The 21,120-nt window shown below is 51.6% G+C and overlaps 1 protein-coding gene across 7 annotated transcripts in view; it reads right to left on the bottom strand.

Moving 5' to 3' along the window:
• CUX1 (cut like homeobox 1) overlaps positions 1-20,279 on the bottom strand; it is a 366,343-nt gene extending 346,064 nt beyond the window's left edge. For 2 of the 7 annotated variants that reach the window (XR_007147822.1, XM_047838944.1), the window contains exon 1: positions 18,428-19,204. Coding sequence is in view for 6 of the 7 variants with exons in the window: in XM_047838944.1 (XP_047694900.1) it covers positions 18,428-18,757 (330 nt within the window). In the remaining variant the exon portion in view is untranslated. Of the gene's footprint in view, positions 1-18,427; positions 19,207-19,991 lie in introns of those variants that run through there. The other 5 variants (XM_047838946.1, XM_047838949.1, XM_047838948.1 and 2 more) reach the window with 5 other exon arrangements.
• Between the last annotated feature and the right edge of the window lie 841 nt (positions 20,280-21,120).

Below are 21,120 nucleotides of genomic sequence, written 5' to 3'. Positions count from 1 at the left end.
AATTAACTAACCCTTGGGCTACGGGGGGAAATTACAAAACGAATACAAAATTACGAAGTGAATAAAAATGAAAGCACTAACCGTCAGTTTATGGAGCAGTGCTAAGGCAATTTTTAGAAGAAATATTACGGCTTTCAATACACTCATCAGAAAACGATAAAGAATTTAAACTATTACAAGCTGAACTTTCAAAAAAAGACGTTTGCAAAGAAGAGTGCCCTCTAAGAGGAGTGAAATAAAGGAGAAAAATCAGTGACGCAAAAGAAAAAAAAAAGGACAAAGAGGGCAAGAAGGGCAAAAGGCAGGTTTCGTTTCAGAACTCGTAAGACAAACCAAACTCTACAGGAGACTGAAAAGAAGTCACGGAGACGTTCAGAAATACAGAATCTAGAAAGAAAACGCGAAGCAGCTAGCACTAAAACAACAGATTTACACAAATCATGAAAATATTATGAACACTCATACAATGAAATGGACATATTTCTAGAAAGTTATAAAATGCCCAGATTGGTCTACAAAAGGAAGAGTCAGACTAATAAAGAGAGTGAGACGGTAAACGCCGGCTCGCCACACTCAGTCTCAGGACCCACGGCGGGACAGGGGGAGCCCGATCACACTGAAGCTACAGGCGTTCCTCATCTCACAGAAATGATCCCAAAACAAGTTTAACCTATTTTACACGAGACCCGTATAGTTTCAATTCCAACTAGATAAGGGTAAGAAAAGTATAGGCCGATTTGATTGGGTAACACAGATGTCAAAACTATGCATCAAATCCAACCATATTTTAAAATTCAAGACACAGTTGGCCCCACAATGCACTGCATGATCTGGCCTCAAAGCATCCATCACTGTAATGCAATTTATCACATGCATGGACTAAGGGATCAAAATCTCATGGCCATGAATAGATTTTAAGAAAAAGTATTTGCTAAAGGTCAACACCTAATTATTATTTAAAAAAAAAAAAAAAGCTCTCAGAAAAGGAAGGGAAAGGGAATCAAGGTAATTGCTTAATCTGTTTCAGGCGTCTACCAAAAATTCCCTTGAGACCAGGAAAGAGCAGGCCACCATCACTAAACCACTATGCGACAGAGTCCTTGAGTTTCTGGCCAACAAAACAAGCCACTCTGGTTCAAGGAGTGGAAGGAAAGGGGTAAACAAACGAGTCACTTTTTTGCATATGATATTATCCCCAGGGAAAGGTAACAGAGTCAAGGTAATCAGTAAAACTAGAAAGAGACTCAGCGAGCCCGCCAGTTTCAAAATCGGCAAACAAAACCAGTTGTTCTTCTTCCATACCACAATCAACAATCAGAAGAAAAAAAATGTTTTTAAATAAGACACTGGTCACAACACCACAAAAACTGTAAAGGACTAGAAATTAATTAAATAAAGATTTCACAAAACCTTTTTGGAGGAGGAAGACCCAAATAAATGGAGAAGTATCTTTGTTCAAGGATGGGACAACTTAAAAGGTCTTCATTTCCCCCCTGCCCCCAAATTAACCTGTAGATTTCATCCAAATGCAATAGAGACTCCAGCAGAACTTGAGGGGGAACCAGACAGATACGTGCATCAAAGAACAATAGACCTTGAGTCGCCAAGGTGCTTTGAAAAAGAGCCAAAGAGGATAAATTCACGTGATCAGAAATTAAAACGCATATAAAGCCACCGTAAAATGGGGTGGTGCCAGTGCAAGAAGAAACAAACAGGGGGCAGAACAAAAGAATGACCCTAGAAGCATCCCCACGTGTATATGAGGCCCTGACGTACAAGAGACACAGCTCCCAAAATCACAGGGTAGGAGACAAAACAACTGTTCAGCCATGTTGGAAAACCTGGCTACCTCTCTGTACAAAAACCATTTCCAACCTAAAGATCTAAACGAGGAAGACCAATGTTTGATAGTTATGTGACATAGCCATCAAAATACAAGAATCTTTAGGGCTGGCTCACTTGGTAGAGCATGAGACTCCTGATCTCAGGGTTATGAGTTCAAGCCCCACGTTGGGCATAAAGATTACTTAATAAACTTTAAAAGAGAAAAAAAAGACAGGGGGCCCCTTGGGTGGCTCGGTCGATTGGGCACCCAACTTCAGCTCAGGCGACAATCTCACTGTTCATGGGTTTGAGCCCACAGTTCAGAGCCTGCAGCCTGCTTCGTTTGGATTCTGTGTCTCCCTCTCTCTCTGCCCCTCCCTGGCTTGTGCTCTGTCTCCCTCTCAAAAAGGAAAACCAACCAAAAATGAATTAGAAAAGAATTCATTTTTAAAGAAGCATTAAGAAAAAAAAAAGTACATGATTATCTTCGTGATTCCGAATGGGGAAAGATGTTCTCAAGAGGGAAATCACACACCAAACATGAGGGGGAAAATCGGATAGATTGGAGTTCATCAAAATTAAGTTTTTTTACATATTGAAGGACACTACAGACAAATCAACAAAAGAGACTGGGAAAGATTATTTGCAACAGCAAAAACCAACAAAGGATTAGCATGCAAAACATACAAAGAACTCTTACAAATCAACAACAAAAAAAAGTAAATCATTAAAAAAAAAAAAAAAATACTATATGACCAGACAATTTACAGAAGGGTAAATCTGAAAATCTCAGAACTATAAAAGAGGTAGGTAACAAGTATGAACCTTACCGGTGATTAGAGAAGAATCACACAACGCTGAAGTACCACTTTAAAACCATCAGAATGGCAAAAAGTCTCCAGGAAGTGCTGACACGAACGTGGAGAGAGCAGTGGTGCCTCTGCTCTGGGAAGCAATCTGGCAGCACTTAGTGAAATTAACAGCCCTTTTCACTCTGGACTCAGCAACCCACTCCTGGACCAGCCATCATGCCCTGTGCGTTAAGGACGCCAGAGGCACTGGGGTACTAGAGACCACAATGTGGAGCCACCCCCACGGAAATGGACCCAGAAGCCGGGCGGTGCTGAGAACTGAACTTATGTCCCCCAAATTCATATGCTGAAGTCCTCGCCCTTGAAGTGATGACATCTGGAGGTGGGTCTTTCGAAGGTCATGAGGGTGGGGTCCCCACGATGGCATTAGCAACCTTGTAAGAGACACCAGGGTGCTCCCTCACTCTCTCTCAGGCCCGTCTGTCGCCTGGAGGATACAGCAGTCTGAAAGCCAGGAAGAGGACGCTCACCAGGAATGCAATCTGCAGGCACCTTGACCTTGGACTTTCAGCCTCCAGAGCTGTGAGAAATAAAATGTGTGTTGTTTAAGCCGCCCAGTCTAGAGTATCTTGTTAGATCAGCCTGAGCGAACCAAGACAAGTGGATTCTTCAGATGGAATCCAATGCAGCTATCATGGAGGACGACCAAACTGTGTAGGGAGGAACATGGTCAGATCTCCAAACCAGTGACGAGTGAAAAGGAGGGAGAAAGATGTACAGCACATCGCCAGACAGGAGTTAAGCTACTTATACCTACAAAGCAGGGCGCCCAGTTCACAAGAATACAGCTGTGTAGAGGCACACCAAACACCAGCATAGGGCGGGAGGGCCAGCGTCTAGAAATGGGGGTGGAGCCTAAAGGAAGAAAAACTTACTAAGATGAATCATGTGTGCTGTGAACTGATGAGGGTGAGACACACACACACATACCCCCAGAGGCAGACAGAAAACAGGGGTCTGGATTTTCCTGCCCATCTCGTACAAATCGGTGTTAAAACTCTTACACTTTGACTTAAGGATTTCAATGTTTAACACCATAAAACAATCGGCCGGATGTTCCTAAACTTTGAAAATTACAACGAACTGAGTTGGTGACGGCCCTCCGTGTCAATTCCACACCTATCTGAATCGACAGACCCTCGCAGAACACACACACACACACACACACACACACACACACACACACACAGAGCTGAAAAAGATTTGGTATTTTGCCTTAACTTCTGGAACCTGTCAATTTCATTCACAATTTACACCAGCTTCTAATTATACTTAACTGAATATTAACCATTCTAATTGCTTAATGCTTTATTGGCTCCATGCAAAGTATCGAGGGACATCTGGCTGGGCAAATGGGACCCTGCCTGCTGCTAGGAGAGACAGCTTGGAGCACACACTCCTCCTCATGCTCTCATGTCTACCCTCACCCAGAACCAGAGCATCTCAAAAGCAGGACTAGTAAGTCCACACCAGCAAAGCAGCCAAAAGAAACTTTCTACCATCCGGATTTTAACCGTAACACTCCTGTTTCCCATCACAGAAAGTTGGGGGCAGGGTGACTGCAAGACTGAGGGCCCAGGCCCCTTCCACATTCCTGCTCCGCATCCCCTGCATTGCACGCTGTCCTGCCCCCCAACCCCCACCGGCCCGCCAATCCTTAGATTGGTGGCAGCTGGCCCTGGAGCCTCTTCGCCCACAGGCACGTTCATGGGCTTTGTCCTGGCTCATCTCCTTTTATGAGAGAAGCAGCACTTTTCCAGCAGCAACCCTGACATCCCCTGCCTCTCTGGCCAGAACTAAGGGCAACCCCCACCACGCCTGGCCACAGGGAAGGCCCTGCCAGGACAGTTTAGACAAACATCTGGTTTCGCCCAGGTGCGGGGAAGAGTGAGGAGGCAGGCGGGCGCAGAGGGGAGAGACCCCGGATGGGCCACCAACAGCATCTGCCGTTAGCCAAACACACGGCCTGCTCACGCGTCCATCTGTCTCTCACGCTGGTTCCAAAGTGCGGCAGCTCCACCACGCAAGGAACCCGACGAGGCGGCCGGAGGGAGACCAGAGCAGGAAAAGGTGCAGCGGCCCAGGCATTAGATGAGCACCTGGAGAACAAACAGGAGCCGCACCCAAGACGTCAAACAGCAGCGGGCTCGGAAACGGGAACACAGAGTCCCCATATGTGACCCAGCATTCCTACTCCTGGGCGTGTACCGAGAAAAGCCGAAAACGCTTTGCACAGAAACTTGCACACAGACAGATGTTCGCTACAGCATGATTCGTAAAAGCCCCAAAGCGGAAACGATCCAAATGCCCATCGTTTATGAAAGGATCATCAGATGTCGTATACCCACACCGCGGGATCTCATTCGGCCATAAAAGGAATGAAGAATGGATACACACTACGACGTGCGTGAACACAGAAGATAACTACACCGAATGAAAGAAGCCAGACACAAAAGGCCACGTGTTGTAGGGTTCCATTTACATGTGAAATACCCAGAACAGGGAAATCCATGGAGGCAGAAAGTAGAGTGATGGTTACACAGAGCCTCGGGCGGGAAGGGGCAGGGGGAGGCGCAGGGCAGATGCAGGGGTCACGGCTAATAGGTACGAGCCTCTTGCTGGAGGGTGGAAAATGTTCTGGAATTCGACTGTGGTGACAGTTGCCCAACATGATGAACACACCCCACAAACTGAACTGCACACTTTAAAAAGGTGAATACAGTGAATTTTATATGAATTTGATCTTAAAAAACAAAAAGTAACAAATGAGTGCCTGGCTGACTCTGTCTTGATCTCGGATTGATGAGTTCAAGCCCCATGCTGGACATAAGAGCTTACATTTAAAAACATTTAGAAATTAAAAAAAAAAAAAAGTAACAACACAGGTATGGGCATTGTGTGCAGGGAGCTGTCCTCTGAAGCGTGTTCAATAGAAAAAAAAGTGTTCCGAGAGCACTCTGTACCAGGACATCCCCCAACCAAAATGTAAACCTAGTCGTATACTCAAAATGTTTTCAGGTCACACTGTCCCTTAAAAAACAGAAATCTGTAAGACGTTTAGACATCCTATTGGCCCTCGCCCTAACCCAAATATCAGCCTCAGCTCAAGCTTCCGGAAGCAGGGGCTCCTCGGCCAGCGCATCTGCTCTGTACACCCAATGGGGAACACACTGGAAAACTCAGAGATGGCATTAAAAAAAAAAAAAAAATCTCTCTATTTGAGGCATAAGAATCAGCTTTTGGAAAAATGCCCTAAGCCTCTCAAATAAACAGCAGGCATCTCACAGACACAGGACACTGGCCACTGAATTCCATACGCAGGCACCTCTGTTTCAAGTCCCTTCCAAGGAGCCTCCCGGCAAGAACAGCTGGATGGCAGGTGTGCCTGGGGCAGGGAAGGCAGGCGGGCAGCTGTGCCGGGACATGGCGGAAGGGCCCGACCCCCCTCCTCCCTCGTGGGAACGCTGGATCCCCATTCTGGAAGGGGCTGCACAGCCCCCATCAGGAGACGTGGCTGTTTTAGAGGCAGCCGTCAACTCGGGTATTTCTTAGCTAGACCCCTTCCCTCCTCCTAAGGCAAAGTAAACCACCACCATGTGCAAAGTTGGTTGGGGGGGGGGGGGGGGGCAGACTTTCTGGAAAGTCCACAAACACACACTCTGTCCTGGGGTCTGAGGCTCAGTTTCCTGGTCCCAGAAGCCCTGCATGTGGGCCACCTGGAAATAACACCACCACGCAGTAACCTTTTTAAACCTGCTTCCACCTTCCTTGTTCACCCCAGAGTGGTTCTCACACCTTTTCTTTTCGCTGGAAACCGAGTTCACCTGGGAGCGGCCTCCCTCCCGCATCCCAGAAGAATGTCACAACAGGGCCCTCCGCTTCCCCTGGCACCCCAAACTTACAAAGAAGAGTCCTTCCCTTCAACCTGGAAACAAGTTCGAGCCTTCGCATCCCCAAACAACCCTCCCACACCTGCACTTCCCACGCGTCTCACACCCCGCACCTCGCACCTCAGCGGAGGGGTGGGATTGGAAGGCGCCCTGGGCAACCCAGGGGCAGGCGACCTGTCCCTGGGGCGCCGTGGCTCCCATGCTGAACGGAAAGTGGCCCTCCCGATAGCCAGCAGGCATGAACCCCCACCAGTACCTGCCTGACTTGCCACCAGGTATCACGCTATAATTAGTCATTGTAATTGAAGCCGAACGTAATTAATTACATAATTTCGAAGTGTTCAAGTTTAATTCCATTAAAATTACATCATGAAACTGGGGAATTACAAAGGATTACCGACAAAAAGCAAATAGGGATGAATAAAGGAACTCCAGACTGACTCCCTGCACGTCTGAGTCACGCCCAACGCTCAAGAACAGGATAGTAGTGACCGCACCTGCCTTTAATAAACCCGTGGGGCCCAGCCAGGCGGCAGGGTGCAAGGGCTGCCTCTCGAAGGGCCAGCCCCAGGTGACACCAGCCTGCCGGACGCCTGGGGTCCGATGGACCCAGAAGGCCCTCCCTGCGCCGCTCCCTGCCCCTCCCCCACTCAGGTTCCTCTGCTGACACCTCGCCCATAGGTGGCCCCTTCTCAGCCAAGGCCACCACGACCCCACGGGCCCTGCCCCAAAATTCCAGGGCCCAGGTTCGGTCTGCCCTCTTCCTTACCCCACACCCTCGGGCCAGTATCTTCTCTCCTGTCCCTCCCCACCTCTCACCAGAACTGTGCCTTCCACACACCCCTCCCACTGCCTTTACCACCCCTCCCGCCTCACTCTGGTCAGCCCTTCTGATGACTCAGTGGGGCTGTGCGCTGAGGTCCTGTTCTGTCTGCTGCACGGCCCTGGGCACGGGCAATACGTCATGGATGTATTCCGTACCTTCGCTCTCCATCTCCCTGCTAGAAGGTAGGTCCCCTGAAGGCCGGGGTTTCCCCACTGTTCTGGTCATTAGAATGCTGTGCTACAACCCTGCATGGTCCACAGGGGATGAAATCAGTCAAGGGAGCAGGACAGCCAAGGACCACCTTTCCAGGACCCAGGCCTTATAACCCTGACACCTGGGGATACGGGGTGTCCTGCAGTTCATCGACCAGCGGGGCTGGGGACCCGTTCTTCTTGGCACCCCAGGGGTGATCAGGCACCGTGGAGACACTCTTGAGGAATGAACGAATGGCCCCAACAGTCCATGCAAAAAAGGAGTCACTCCAAAACAAACCAAACTGCCAGCAACTTCGCTCAAACACGCTGCATTATTTCCAAGCCGGCTGCACCTTGTAGGTTTTCTTTTTAAATTTGTAAAACTTCATTACAAAAAAAGCTGCATCGTCCCAAAAAAAACCAGACACACAAAAACAGTCATCTGAATCCAGAGTAGCCTAGAAGCTCCATTTTTCCACGATAATGTCCTCGACTAAAGTAAGCTGAGATCTAAGGAATATCACCTGGCCAGACTTTCTTCTCTCGGGACAGATGCTCACCTGCAGACCCCTTACAAAGCCAGCCTCTCGCCAAACACACCCCAACAATGCCTTCCATGTGTAACTGAGGACAGAGCCCTGGTGTGGCTGGTGCTGGCGGGTGATACTGCACGGATCTGAACCCAGCATCACTGCTGTGCCTCAATCGGCCAGACTCCCAGGGGCTCAGCGAGCGGGGATTTTGTCTTGGCCATCCAGGGTGAAAACACAAATATTAGGCTCTCACAGCAAATTGTTCCCCAACACCAGCTCAGGTCCCATGTCTCAGAGACCAGCCCTGGTTAGGTTCGCGCTCCCCAGCCACCGCAGCTGAACAGGGCACAGCCTCTGGGCCACCAGCTCCTTCCCTCCTTCCCCGTGGCCCAGGTCCCGGGATCAGGCCGCTCTCCTGCCTCCCATTTCCCCAGATCTCTTCCGCCGCCATTTGCTGGATGCACAGACAGGGCACAGAGGATAGCAGGGGACACAGAAAGGAGGGCTACCTTCAGCTCGAGGCCATCACTGCACCCCAGGTACCAACCAGATAAAGTTTGCTGATGGGAAGATTCATTGCCGGCCAAGGAGGATCGGATTACCTTCTCTTTGATGCTCCATCGCTAGGACTCCATCGCTATGACTCCGAGTCTCAAGGCAGGGGAGGCTCCAGAAAAGTTCTCTCAAGTCTCAAGGCAGGGGAGGCTCTAGAAAGGCTCACAAATCCACCAAGGTCTCCCACAGAAGGTGTCCACCCGCCGAGGTCAACTCAGGTACATACACGTCCACCACCCCAGGCTTCATTTTCATCCCGGGTGACTCACACTAAGTGACTTCCCCACCCCAAACTCATCTCAGGGCTGGGTGGGGGGAGTGGTCCGTGGACAGGGGCCTGCTCCTGAGTCCCCCACCGCAGCGCCTCATCACGAGGACCCTGCGGCTTCTGCAGAGCCGGCCTCGTGAACAGCAGGGATCAGCAGGAAAGCCATGGGCCCAGGAATCAGCTACCGCTCTTGGGCTCCGGGCTTCTCACCTAACCAGCTGGGTCCTCTGGCCTCCGCGGGGCTGCTGTGTGTGCACGACGGGAAAGAAGTTAAGGGCCCACACCGCATCTGCCCCTAGTCAATACTCAGGAAATGATAGCTGTTAGCGTATATTTAACAACAACAACAAAACCGGTTTCAGCCTCTGCCTCATCACCAGTGGTCATAAGACCAGATATGATAACGTGCAATCCACATTACCAGCAGCGACACTGTCCTTCTCTTGCCCCTCGACTGAAACATCACAGGAGTCCGGGCCCCAGGGCCGGGAAGTTAAGATTCAGGCGGGGGTCCCCCAGTTGAGATCGGCTCTCCAGCCCTCCCCACCTCAAATGAGAGGCCAGCCTCTCGACACCGACTGAAAGGCATACAAACCTTCCACCAGCTTCAAACCCCGCGATTCAACTCCTCACCTGTGCCTTCAACGGCAGCCTCTCCACTGAGCTCCGCCCTCCTCCTCCCCAGGGCTCAGCCCCTGAACTCCCACCGGACCTCCCAAATCCCACAGACCCCCGCAGGGAACACACCCTCTGCCCTTGGCAGGGGTGGCTCCTCTCCCTCCTCCCCGTCCCTGTGGACACCGCCCCCCACCCAGGCTGGGCCCTGGGGTCTGTGGCTCCTCAGATGCCCCTGCAAGCCTTGCTTCCCCCAAACCCATGCAAATGCTTCTGCAGCCAGACAGTGACGTCACCTTCACAAAAATATCCTAGGTACTTTCTTTGTAAATGAAGAAACACAGACAGGCAGGCAGGCTACCGAGGCCACCGCTCCGCCCCGGGGCTGGTCCGAGGCCTCTGCCCAGCTGCACGCCAGGCCCACGGGGCGGCTTCCAGGGGCTGCGCACATTCTCGACCCTTCTCCAGTGCTGACACCCGGACCTTCGGGCCTCCTGCTGCTTGCTTTCTTGTGCACGGGTTGGGTTCTAATCATTACAGTGCGCACTTTCCCCATTCACAGGGGGAAGTTTCCTCCCATTCAGGCCCTGGGCAGAGTCAAAGAATAAATCTCTGTCAGAGGATTGTTCTGTCTAATTCTATTTTTAAAAATGTGGATTTTTTTTTTATGTTTTATATGCCACAAATACAATTACATATACTTTAACCAATGTACACGTCACTTCACAAAGACGGAATAAATGGAAATAAACAAGAAATCCATGTTCTGTCGCCATTACGTATATGGCTATCAGTAGCTTTCAAAACACAACCATTTTCTAGACCTACCTACTTTGCACAATCCAAAAACGAATCCCGTTTGCTTTCTTAAATGAACTAGCTGAACTAGTCTTAAATCCGAATATATGGGGCCGCCCCCTTGAAAAAGGCCAATGGCTCTCCTGCAGCAGGACTTACTGGAGGCTACAGCCACAGGGCAGGATGAAACAGGTGCATAACAACACAAGGTGGAGAACAGGAGCTCGAATGGTTAAGGAGAGCCGGAAGCTATGGCGGATGCTACGTGGGGTCCATCAGAAACACCAAAGAGGGAGGCAGACCTTAGAGACCACCGGCCACCCTCCAACTGTTCTGCTGGCAGTGGCGAGGGGTGGGGTGGGGGGGCCCCCCAGTTTGGACTCCCTTCCTCTACAGCCCTCCATCAACTCATAGCACACAGCTCCGTCACAGCCAATGCCAGCGGCCCGCTCCCCCAGGATGGGAAGTGCTGGAATCCCACCCTGCATCACCAGCGCCTGGTGCACGGGGCTCCCACGGCTGTTAAAAGGAGGGAAAAAAGTGCGTGAAATAAGGTTTGATGCTCAGATGTGCACAGGGAGGACGAGAGCGTTCTCCCAAATTCAGCATGAATCTGGGATCCTTCTAAGTGGGGCAAAAGGTTTAGGTAAGGCAGGCCCAACCATCAGGGACTCTGTCTGCCGAAGGAAAGTGGTCTCTGTTCTACACGCAAGTGAGCCACTACAGGAGAGAGAACAGCATGACGGGATCAATGATTTGGGAAGATTAATCTGGCAGCCACATCTATGATGGGTTGCGACCTGTTTTGAACACTTTCAGCATTCCAAGTGCTCATGTGCTAGAAAGATCTGGCTCTCATATACAACAAGCAGCCCCCAACACTAACTGCAAACACATGCACAAGAGATTCATTAAAACATCCTTGCGGCGTAAAATGGCAGCGTAATCGCACACCGACACAGAGCGAAGTAAAGCAATCACCGACGATTTCTCACTCCCCTGCCAATGACCTTTTAGCCACAACTGGCAACACCCTCCCTCTCTCAATTCCATGCCAATGCTGACAAATTTGAGAAGTGGGGAGAAGAGAGATGACTGAGGGGTCCCCGGGATGACCCACTCCAGGTAATCACTTCCTGACTGCCTAGTACCGCTCTCCAGGCTGTTGGCACTCACCGGCCCCTTAGGCTCACCTGCAACTGTGAGGTCCATGGCAGACCAAGTCACCTGGATGGGCGCCTTGCAGCAGCCTGGGCTTCCCATCTGGCTCCTGGGTCCCACACATGCCTACGGAACAGAAGCCTATGGACTCCAGACCTGACTTTGTCCCCCACTTGGCTGATCGCTGTGACAGCACACGGGATTATGTAAGCAAGAAACCGAGGCACAGCTGAAATGAAGCCATTCCAGTAAATTAATGCTTCCACGAATGCTCCTAAAGTCAGTTTTCACTTTCAAAATCATACAACTTAGAACATCTCTGCCGTGTGAACAAGACGGGAAGGTGGAAATTGATCCGTAGGTCTTCTTATAATTTTAGTTGTAATTTCTGCATGTTGGTGACTCAAAATCTTTCCCCTTTAAAAGGTTCGTGTTCTTTTTTTTTTTTTTTAATGTTTATTTATTTTTGAGACAGAGAGAGACAGAGCATGAGCAGGGAGGGGGCAGAGAGAGAGGGAGACACAGAATTCGAAACAGGCTCCAGGCTCCGAGCTGTCAGCACAGAGCCCGACGCAGGGCTCGAACTCATGAACTGTGAGATCATGACCTGAGCCGAAGTCAGACACTCAACCAACTGAGCCACCCAGGCGCCCCTAAAAGGTTAGTGTTCTATGGGCAGTAGCTATCTATGCGCTCAGTGAGGGCAGGGCAGAGCAATGTGAAACAGAAGTAATTCGCTATAGGCAGAACTGCATGGGTTCAAGTTCTAGGTCAACTACCACAGTGAAAAACAGAAAATAAAGGACGTGTTTCACCATTATCTGCCACACCTTGTGGAATGAAGCAAAAATGGTGATAGGAGCAACAGAATGTTCCTATTTTCAGGGTAAGGGGGGAAAAAGAAGTCTTTCCCAAACCTAATCAAAAAAATTAAATGCACAATTCCCTCCAGCAAGAATTTTATTTTTAATTTTCATTTACATAGCTCTCTTTCTTCCAAGAATCTCAAAATAATGGAGCTCCACAAATACTTAGCAAAAAAAAAAATAAAATAAAACAATTATAAAACAACAGTTGTCACAACAGGACAGGCTTGGCAGGGCAGGAGCTCAGAAGGGCAAGAAGCGGCAGGCAGAGGTGACGGAGGGGGTGACAGCAGGGGTGACAGCAGGCACTTAGGGCAGCACCTCAAAGGCCCTTCCTGCTCTTGCTTGCAGCTTCGGGCTTTTCAAGACACGGATCTACCTTTGGTGTGGTTTATTAGCTTTTTTATTCTGACCCAAATAACGCTCTCTCCCCTAAAAACAGGAGGGAAGGCGGTAATCAAGCAAGGACCGTCAAAAGTCCAATATATCATCAGAACTGAGATGCCTAAAATGACTTCATATTCTTTTTGGTCTTAAAAACTATGTGAGGAAATAAAATATTAAAAATGTATTGGGGGGAAAGAACCAATGTGAGACAAACTGTCTTTTAGGGGGAAATTGGGAATAAGCTTTTAAGCTAGTTGTTTTTGGTTTGTTGGTTTGTTTTTTTTTTCCAGCTGAGTGGACAGGATCTGAACATCTTACATTTAGCAAAAAGCTGTCAACACCCAAATAAAATCTTAATGACAGTCAGAATGGCATTCCATTTCTTGCAATTTCGCAATGTTCCCTTAAAAAAGAGCTAATTTGTCAATTTGTTTTTCCCTTAACCAAATTCAGGATACCTCGCAAGCATATATAACTTTTTTTAAAAACGTTAACTCATTTAACTTTTTGAATAAACACAGCCAAATACAAAGATGTCTTTAAGAAAACAACCCTCGTGCTGGTATACTCAGGATGATGCTAAAACATGCTTCAGAGTAAGTTCTGATGATTTCTTCCAACATTGTTCGTAAATCACAGTCAAAAGCATCGAAGGTTTCAATTGTCGGCCGAGTGGGCCCCACTGTGGCGTCTGGGGTTTTACAGAGGTGTGGGCCAGGCACCTGGGAGGCTCAGTCGCTTAAGCGGCTGACTCCTGATCTCTGCTCAGGTCATGACCTCACCGATCATGGGTTCAAGCCCTGTGCCTGGTTCTGTGCTGACAGCGTGGGGCCTGCTTGGGATTCTCTCTCTGCCCCTCCCTGGCTCACTTGAGGTCCCACACACACACACACACACACTCTCTCTCTCTCTCTCTTAAAACAAATAAAGTTAAAAAATAAAAAAATAAATTTAAAAAAAAGGGGATGTGGGCCAACTCATTTTCACAAATGCTTCAGTGAAAAGCAGTAGAATCTATTCAGTTCCATGTAAATCCTCTACCTGGCTATTTTTCCAGGTACTTTGTGATGCTGGGTAAATTCTGGGGAGGAATGAACACCCCCAACCTCGCTCCTCTCCAGCCACCTGTCTGATGGGGGTCCTGAGGAAGGCGGGGGTGGGGGTTCACGTCTGAGGAGCTTCCCCAGACTGCCCATGGCCCAGGGCTCTAACACACACAAAAATTCTGCCAACTGCCCTGGGCCTCCTGCAGCAAGGAAGAGCCTTCAGATTCAAATGAAGAAAATGACAAGATTTATTTCGTGCACTGACATCATCCTATCAGAATTTAATTACAGCAAGAATTAGAATTATTTTTATTAGAGAATTGTTTACTTTTCCAAGGAAAGGTCCTTGATGGGTTTTGCAACAAATTAGATGGCTTTCAGAAACTGCTGTTGGCCCTCATTATGTTTTTTAACAGTGTCATATTATGTGAGTAGGGTAGCACTTGTCCTTTTTAAAAATCTAAGGCGCTTCAAAGCTGCTTCTACCAATGAAGGCGACGCCATGGGTCCCTCCACACACCCACCCATCCCAGGTAACTTCCTGCAGGGACATCTCCTGCCCAGCCAAAGACCACTGTCCTCTCCCTACCTCCTTAGAATACGGCTGAAAATTGGGACTGATTACAGCCCAGCAAATCCAGAACTGTGACAGGACCCACAGCTCAATACAAATCTTGGCTGTCCTCTTCAATAAAATCAACACGTAAACACAAACCAAAACCTAGTCCTTAACCATGCAGCAAAACCAGGCTATTTAGCTGGCTTTGAAAATGAGAATAGGAAACATGACTAAGATATTTCAGAGAGCCCCGCCACTGACATTTTGTTGAAATATCCCAAACTTGGGGCAGGTTTTTTTGTTTTTTTTGGCTGCTATGTGACTTTATATCCCTAAATGTCGAGTTTGTAGGAACAGTAAATTTCTCTGTGAATTCTAAATCATTACCAGGGTGTAATAAAATGTATCCAAATGCTCATGTCAATAAATGTTTATTAAATCAGAAATCACAAATGAATTCACAACTTCTTTGCTATAAAAGCTGTATAACAGATATTCAATCGCTTGTCTAATTATGCCATTCAAGTTCCTTTTTCACTCCACGATCTGCACATGCATAGTTGTCTCGGGTGCCCGGGCAGACACAGGCATCTAGTTCCGAAAATGCCCAGCACGACTGGAACGTCCAGGTAAACAGTAGTGAGGCACAATGAGAGGTCATGGGGCCCCTCTTCAAACAGCTTCAACAAAACAAATGGCCATAAGTAAAAAGTGTCTCTGTGCTATGCTATAATAAGATTCAAACACAGGATTCCAAGAATTCCACCTGTTTCCAATTAGATACCAGAATTGCTTTGAGTGTTTAAACTACATTCACTTGCTACTTATACAAAACAATTCTTCCGGGTTTTTTTGAACGTTTTAAGTATGTTAAAATAAGATTAAGGGTCTGGTTTAAACAATCAGAGGCAGGGGAATTTCAGTTGAAACCAAAACTGTCTCTCTGCAGCCATAATGCAGAGCTTCAGACAAAACAATAGAACAAGATAACGAATTTCTATCTCTGACAGTTCCTTGTAAAAATCAGACCTTTCATAGGAAAAGCAATTATATACACACACTTTCATACGTTAAATGACTGTAAATAGGTTTTTAAATAATTTCTCAAATAGTGTGTGATCCTATACATTAAAGTAACTTTCAGGTAGGATTTGTGTTGCACGCCGGCGGATGCACCTGCCTTTTTAAAAACGGGAAATTTACAGGACATCAAATGTGAACTGTGTGAAATGGAAGCACAGGTAGGAATTTGGCCTAGCTCGGCAGGATTTTTTCACAGGACGAATTTCTCTCTTTAAAAATGTGCAAGCTTCCCTCTAAGAAATCTGTCCTTCCTTCGTTTCACTGAGGATGTTCGCGGCGCCTGATACAATGAGCTGAAACGGATACAGATTTTCTACCTCGAGCCTCGTTTTCTCTCCTAAGACGGACCCTGAGCACAGCCCTGGGAGCAGTTCTGCCGGTTGACTGCTACAGGTGGACCCAGAAGGGGGGAGGACGGGAGGGAAGCACAGGCCATCCCTTCCGCACAGCTCCTGCAGAAACCCTGCTGGGTTTGTTTTAATTGTACACAACAGGACAGGGGACTTTTTCAACAGCCTGTAAAAGTCTCGGGGGCTCCATAGGCTCACCAGACAACATTTTTAAGGTTAGCTCAGTGGATGAGGAGAGAGTGATTCCGGAGGGGATTGGCAATTTGTCCCCTCGCCCTTCCAACCCCCTCCTGCAGCTAACTACTGGCAAGAGCTGTGTGAAACTGGGGAAGGAGGCAAAGGGAGACTCCACGGACCCAACTGTATCAGAGGCTGTTGTGTAACCCCAGACCTTCACCGCCTTGCACCTTTAAAAGACAAAAACAGAAAAACCACACAGGGTTTCACACAGAGAAAAAAACTTTAATCCACTGACAATGACCCCCTCCCACACGCCATCTCAAAGACACTGATATTAAAAGAGCCAAGAAAACAAAGACAGCAGCTGTGTAAAGCCCTTGATTTGTTTACTAGATGGGATACATACTGTAATCAAAATAATACACTTCTGGGGAACACTTCCCTAACAGGGAAACGCAAAATAAAAGCTATCAGAGAAATGGACTTTGGGCAAAACTGGAATTATTTTCGGATTTTGACAAAGAGGAAAATGTTTAAAGTTAACTTTTGCAGAGACTCCTTAAAGGGGAACACCAGTCACCACGGAAGAATAACGCCCCGAAGGGAAGTGGGTCGCTGGCAGGCCCCATCCCCAAAAGCTTCACTCACACACAGGGTTACGAGAGCTTGTTTTAGAAAGTGTCCTCTTTTCAAACATGTATTTAAAAGGCAAATTTATACAATGGTGTTTTTCTTGTCTTAAAAAAAAAAAACAAACCTGGTTTTTTTACAAGTCTGGGATAGGATAAAAACTTGTCCAACTAGTCTTATTAGCAACACCGAAGCACTGACACTTCCATACCACAGCCTTTGGGACTGAAAAGGAAACGAAATAGAGCCCGATCTTCACAAACTCTCTTTCTGGGCACTCAGTCCACGTCCCAGGGCAGCTTTAAGACCACGCCGAGGGACCAGAACTCAGCCCGTGCTCACTGGGGGACAGGAGGGGCATGGGAGGGACACACAACCATCTTGTCTCCAGCAAACCCGCCGAGGTCTCCAACCTGGGTCTGAGTCTAGCTCAGACAGGGTCTCTTTACCCTCAGGTGGCGATGCCACAACCCACACTGGGCTCCGCAGGCAACCCGATCTCCGGGTCAGGGGTTCTGGAAAGATGAGAAGAGCCTGAAACTAATGAATTCTCTCTTCTCAAACTGCAGTCTCATCGGCTCACTTAACTGTCTATGGGAACAGAGATGACGTTAAACTGGATACCAACTCAATAGGCCTCTTCAGGGCCCAGAGAAAGAACCAGTTTAGCCTTCCGCTTGAACTTTGACATTCCGTAGTCAAATGAAGTTTTTCAAACCTGTCAAGAAGGGGCAGAAAACCATCTCAGCCCCAATCTTCACCTACCACCAAAAGCTAAAGGAAGCTCCGTACAGACAACGATAATGATGCTCGCTCACATAATTTTGTTTGCAAGATCAACACCTTAAAGCTCATTCACATAAACGGACAAGGAACCTTCCAGGCCGATCCTGGAGTTACACAGTTAAATATCCTCATGATATCCCAAAGTAGCTCATCACTGGCAGGTTGTGGGGTGTCAAAGAGATCCTCAAATCTAATACCTTTCTGGAAACCGAATCGACCTCCCACGCAGTTTTTTTGCCAAAAAAAAAAAAAAAATGCTTAAAAAATAAACTTCATGGATGTTCAGCTAAATGTCACATTTAGGAAGACAAGGAAAAAAAAATTAAGGTTTGTCTCTTCAAAATTCCACAACGGGTTTTACAGTAAGCACAGGAATTAAATTATGGTAAAAGGGAGCTATTTTTACTAAAACAGGGTAGACCAATTTATCAAAAATGCCATTCGGCTGTGTTCATTACATTCAGGAATCTAATTTACACAATAGACACTTTGGAGTAATCTATTTTAGTCAATAAATACTCAAACTCCTTTAAGTTTTAATCTTATCGAAAATACATATTTCACATAGTCTTCTTCCTAGTTAAGCGAGAAATCTGAAGAAATTTCATAACGACTATGAGTCTGTTTTATCGTTCTTACGTAGGCAGGAACAGAAAACAAGCATATACAATTAAAGTTGTCAGACCCCATTTATATAGGTTTTAATCCAATCCGCTTCATTTCATCCAAGGCTGCATCTGGAGTTCATTTGCTTCCCTCCTAAAAGTACTGTAGGTCACTATCACCAGTCCTCCGGGTTAGGAAATAGGAAAGTTCGGCCAAGTTTACCTTCCCGCACACCTTAAAGCAGGGCGCCGCGGCCGTCCCTATGGGACGCTGGGCGACCCCCGCGGTACCAGGCCGCCCCGGGGCCCCTCAGAGCCGAAGACCGACCTCCCCTCCAGCGCCCCCACGCCCCCCACCCCCCACCCCCGCATCGCTCTTCTGACCCACACGCCGCTCACCTTCAACTTGGCTCCGGCTACGCACAACATCCACCTGGCGGGGTCCCGGGGCCGTCCAGGCGCGGCGAGCGCGGAGCCGGCAGATTCGGGGCGAACCCCGAGGGCGCGCGGCTCCTCTGGGTCTGGGGTGACAGGCAGAAACGCGCCCCCTGGGCACAGCGGCAGCACCGGAGCCGGACGGGGAGCCCCGGCACGATCCCCCAGCAACGCCCCGGGCTCGGCGCGCGGACCACGGCCCGGCACACCACAGTCCAGGGGGGCCCCCGGGGCTTTGCTTTCGAGAAGCCGGCCCGAGGCGGCATTTCGGACGGGACCCGCCGCGCGCTCCATCGAGCCCCGCGGACCCTGTTGGGAGGACAGGGCCTCGGAGGAGAGCGCCAGAGCGGAGCCGGCGGGTCACCGGGGGCCGCGGGAGCCTCGGGGCTCGGGCCGCCCGGACCGGCGGCGGGGAGGAAGCGTCCCCCCACCGGGGTAGACGGCGCGCCAGGGCGCAGCGCGGGGCCTGAGCTCGGGGAAAGTTGCTGCCCTCCGCCCGCACCGGCTCCCGCCGGGCGCTCCGACCCTCGGGCTCCGCGCGCGGGGTGCCCGCCGCCCCTCGCAAGTTTACCCCCAAGCACCCCTACCCGCGTCTCCGGCCGCGGAGGGGCCGGTCCGCGCCACTCGTGCAGGCACACAAAAGAGCCGGGCGGCTGCGGGTGGCCCCGGGGCGCCCGTCCGGACGTAAACAAACCCCGGGGTCCGCGCGGAGACCCCCACGCCGGGTGCGGGAGCGGCGGCGCGGCCCCGGCCCGCTGACAGCCCCGGCGCGGCGGCCGGGGCCCGGGCCGGCCGGGGCCGGGGCGCGCGGACGCCCGGCCGCCCGCCCGGCCACCCGCCCGCCTGGCCGGAGCCGGGCCGCGCCGCCGCCGCCGCCGCCGGTGGCCGCTCTGACCCTCCCCCGAGCCGGCGGCACCACAGCGCCACCAGCCCCAGCTCCGCCGCGCCGGCGGCAGTGGCGGCGGCGGCTCCTCCTGGAGAGGCAGGCGCTTCACCCCCCACAGCAACTCCCCACAAACTTTCCCCGGGAATACGGCGGGCCGGGGGCGCGGGGCGCGCGGCCGGGCGCCGCCGCCGGGCCGCAGCCCCCTCCCGGCGCAGCGCCCGCCGCCGCCGCCGCCCGCCGCCGCCCGCTCCCCGCTCGCGCGCGCACCCCGCGGGCCGCCGGGGCCGCCCCCCTCCCCGGTCCCGCGGCGGCGGCGGCGGCGGTGGCGGCGGCGCAGGGCCGGGGGGGCGCCCGGGGTGGGGGCCGACACCGGGGGCAGCGGTGGCGGCGGCGGCTCCCGGCGCCATCTTGGGCTGATCGATGAATTGAACAAAGAGGATCAATTTCTGATCAAGCGAGTTATCAATGGGGGCCGGGGAGCGAGAGGGACTTGTCCCCGACTCGGCCCCGCTTTCCCCGGCACCCCCCTCCTCCCCGCCGCCGCGGCCCCCCGGCGGCCGGGCAGCCCGGGGCCCCGGGGGAGGCCGCGACCGCCCGCAGCCCCCACCCCCGGGCGAGAGGCCGAGCGAGCAGAAGCCTGACCTGCAGCTGCTGTAAATCAAAGCGCTTCCAATATTGAAACATCGATCCCACATTGGCCGCCATCTTGAGACATATTGAGACGGAGTGAGAGGCTGATAGAGAGGGGGCTGGAGTTCAGGAGCCGCCAGGAGGCAGCAGGCGGGCGGCGCCAAAACCCGGCCTGGAGCCGGCCGCCGCCGCCGCCACGGAGGACGCGGACTCCTCCTCACGGCGCCGCCGCAGCCATGGCGAGCCCGAGCCGGAGCCGGAGTCGGAGCCCGAGGGCGCGGCGGCCGCCGCGGGGCCTGGAGCGCGCGGCCCCTGCCCCCTCCCCCCGGCGCCCGGCGCCGGGCCCGCGACCCCCGCCCCTCCCGGGCCCCCGGCCCCAGCGGGCGGCGGCCCCCGGCCCGGCCCCGAGGGGGCGCTGGAGGGCGGCGGGAGGGGCTCCGGGGCCCCGCGGGAGGCCCCGGGCCGGGCTCACCTGGGGCTTGCTTCGGGCCCCTGGGGGTCGCGGGGGCCGCCGGCGGCCGAGCGCAGCCCTTCGGGGGGCCCTGAGTCCCGGGCTTTCGGCCGCGTCCGGGCGGGCGCCTGAGCCGCGCCGCTTTCGCTCGCCCTCCTGCGGGCCCCGAGCGCGCGGAGCCGCCGCGACCACCTGCCCGAGCCCCGAGCGCCGACCCCGCGCAAACCGGGCCCACGGCGGCCGCGCGTGTGCGAGGCGGACTGGCGGGCGGCTGAGGCGCACCCACCTCCCCGGGGCCCCAGCCGGACCCCGGTCGAGCCTGCCAGGGACAGCGTTTGAGGTTGGGGGGAGTGGAGTTGGGGTGAAACCAGCCCTGACTCTGCTGTCGCTGCACACGTTAACGCCCCGAACGGTGGCAGCGCGGTCCCCGCGCCGCGCCGCCACGCACCCGCAAGCCGGGTGGCCAGGGGTCCTAGCTGCGCCAGCTTAGGCCACGACAGGAAAAGTCTTGGCGCACCGTTGTGTATGCCCCGCACCGCTTCGGCGGAACAGCCTTGGAAACTTCCTGTAGTTCAGACACTTCGGTTTTCACTCCTTTTGGCGCAGAAACTTGGAAAGTGTAGGTGCACTTACAACAAAGTATGGTCCCTGGTTTACAGAAATGCTAGCATTTAAACCCCAGAGTCAATT

Source organism: Prionailurus viverrinus, chromosome E3 (assembly GCF_022837055.1).
Source record: "Prionailurus viverrinus isolate Anna chromosome E3, UM_Priviv_1.0, whole genome shotgun sequence".
Taxonomy (NCBI): Eukaryota; Metazoa; Chordata; class Mammalia; order Carnivora; family Felidae; genus Prionailurus; species Prionailurus viverrinus.
This window is presented reverse-complemented; position numbering and strand designations above follow the sequence as displayed.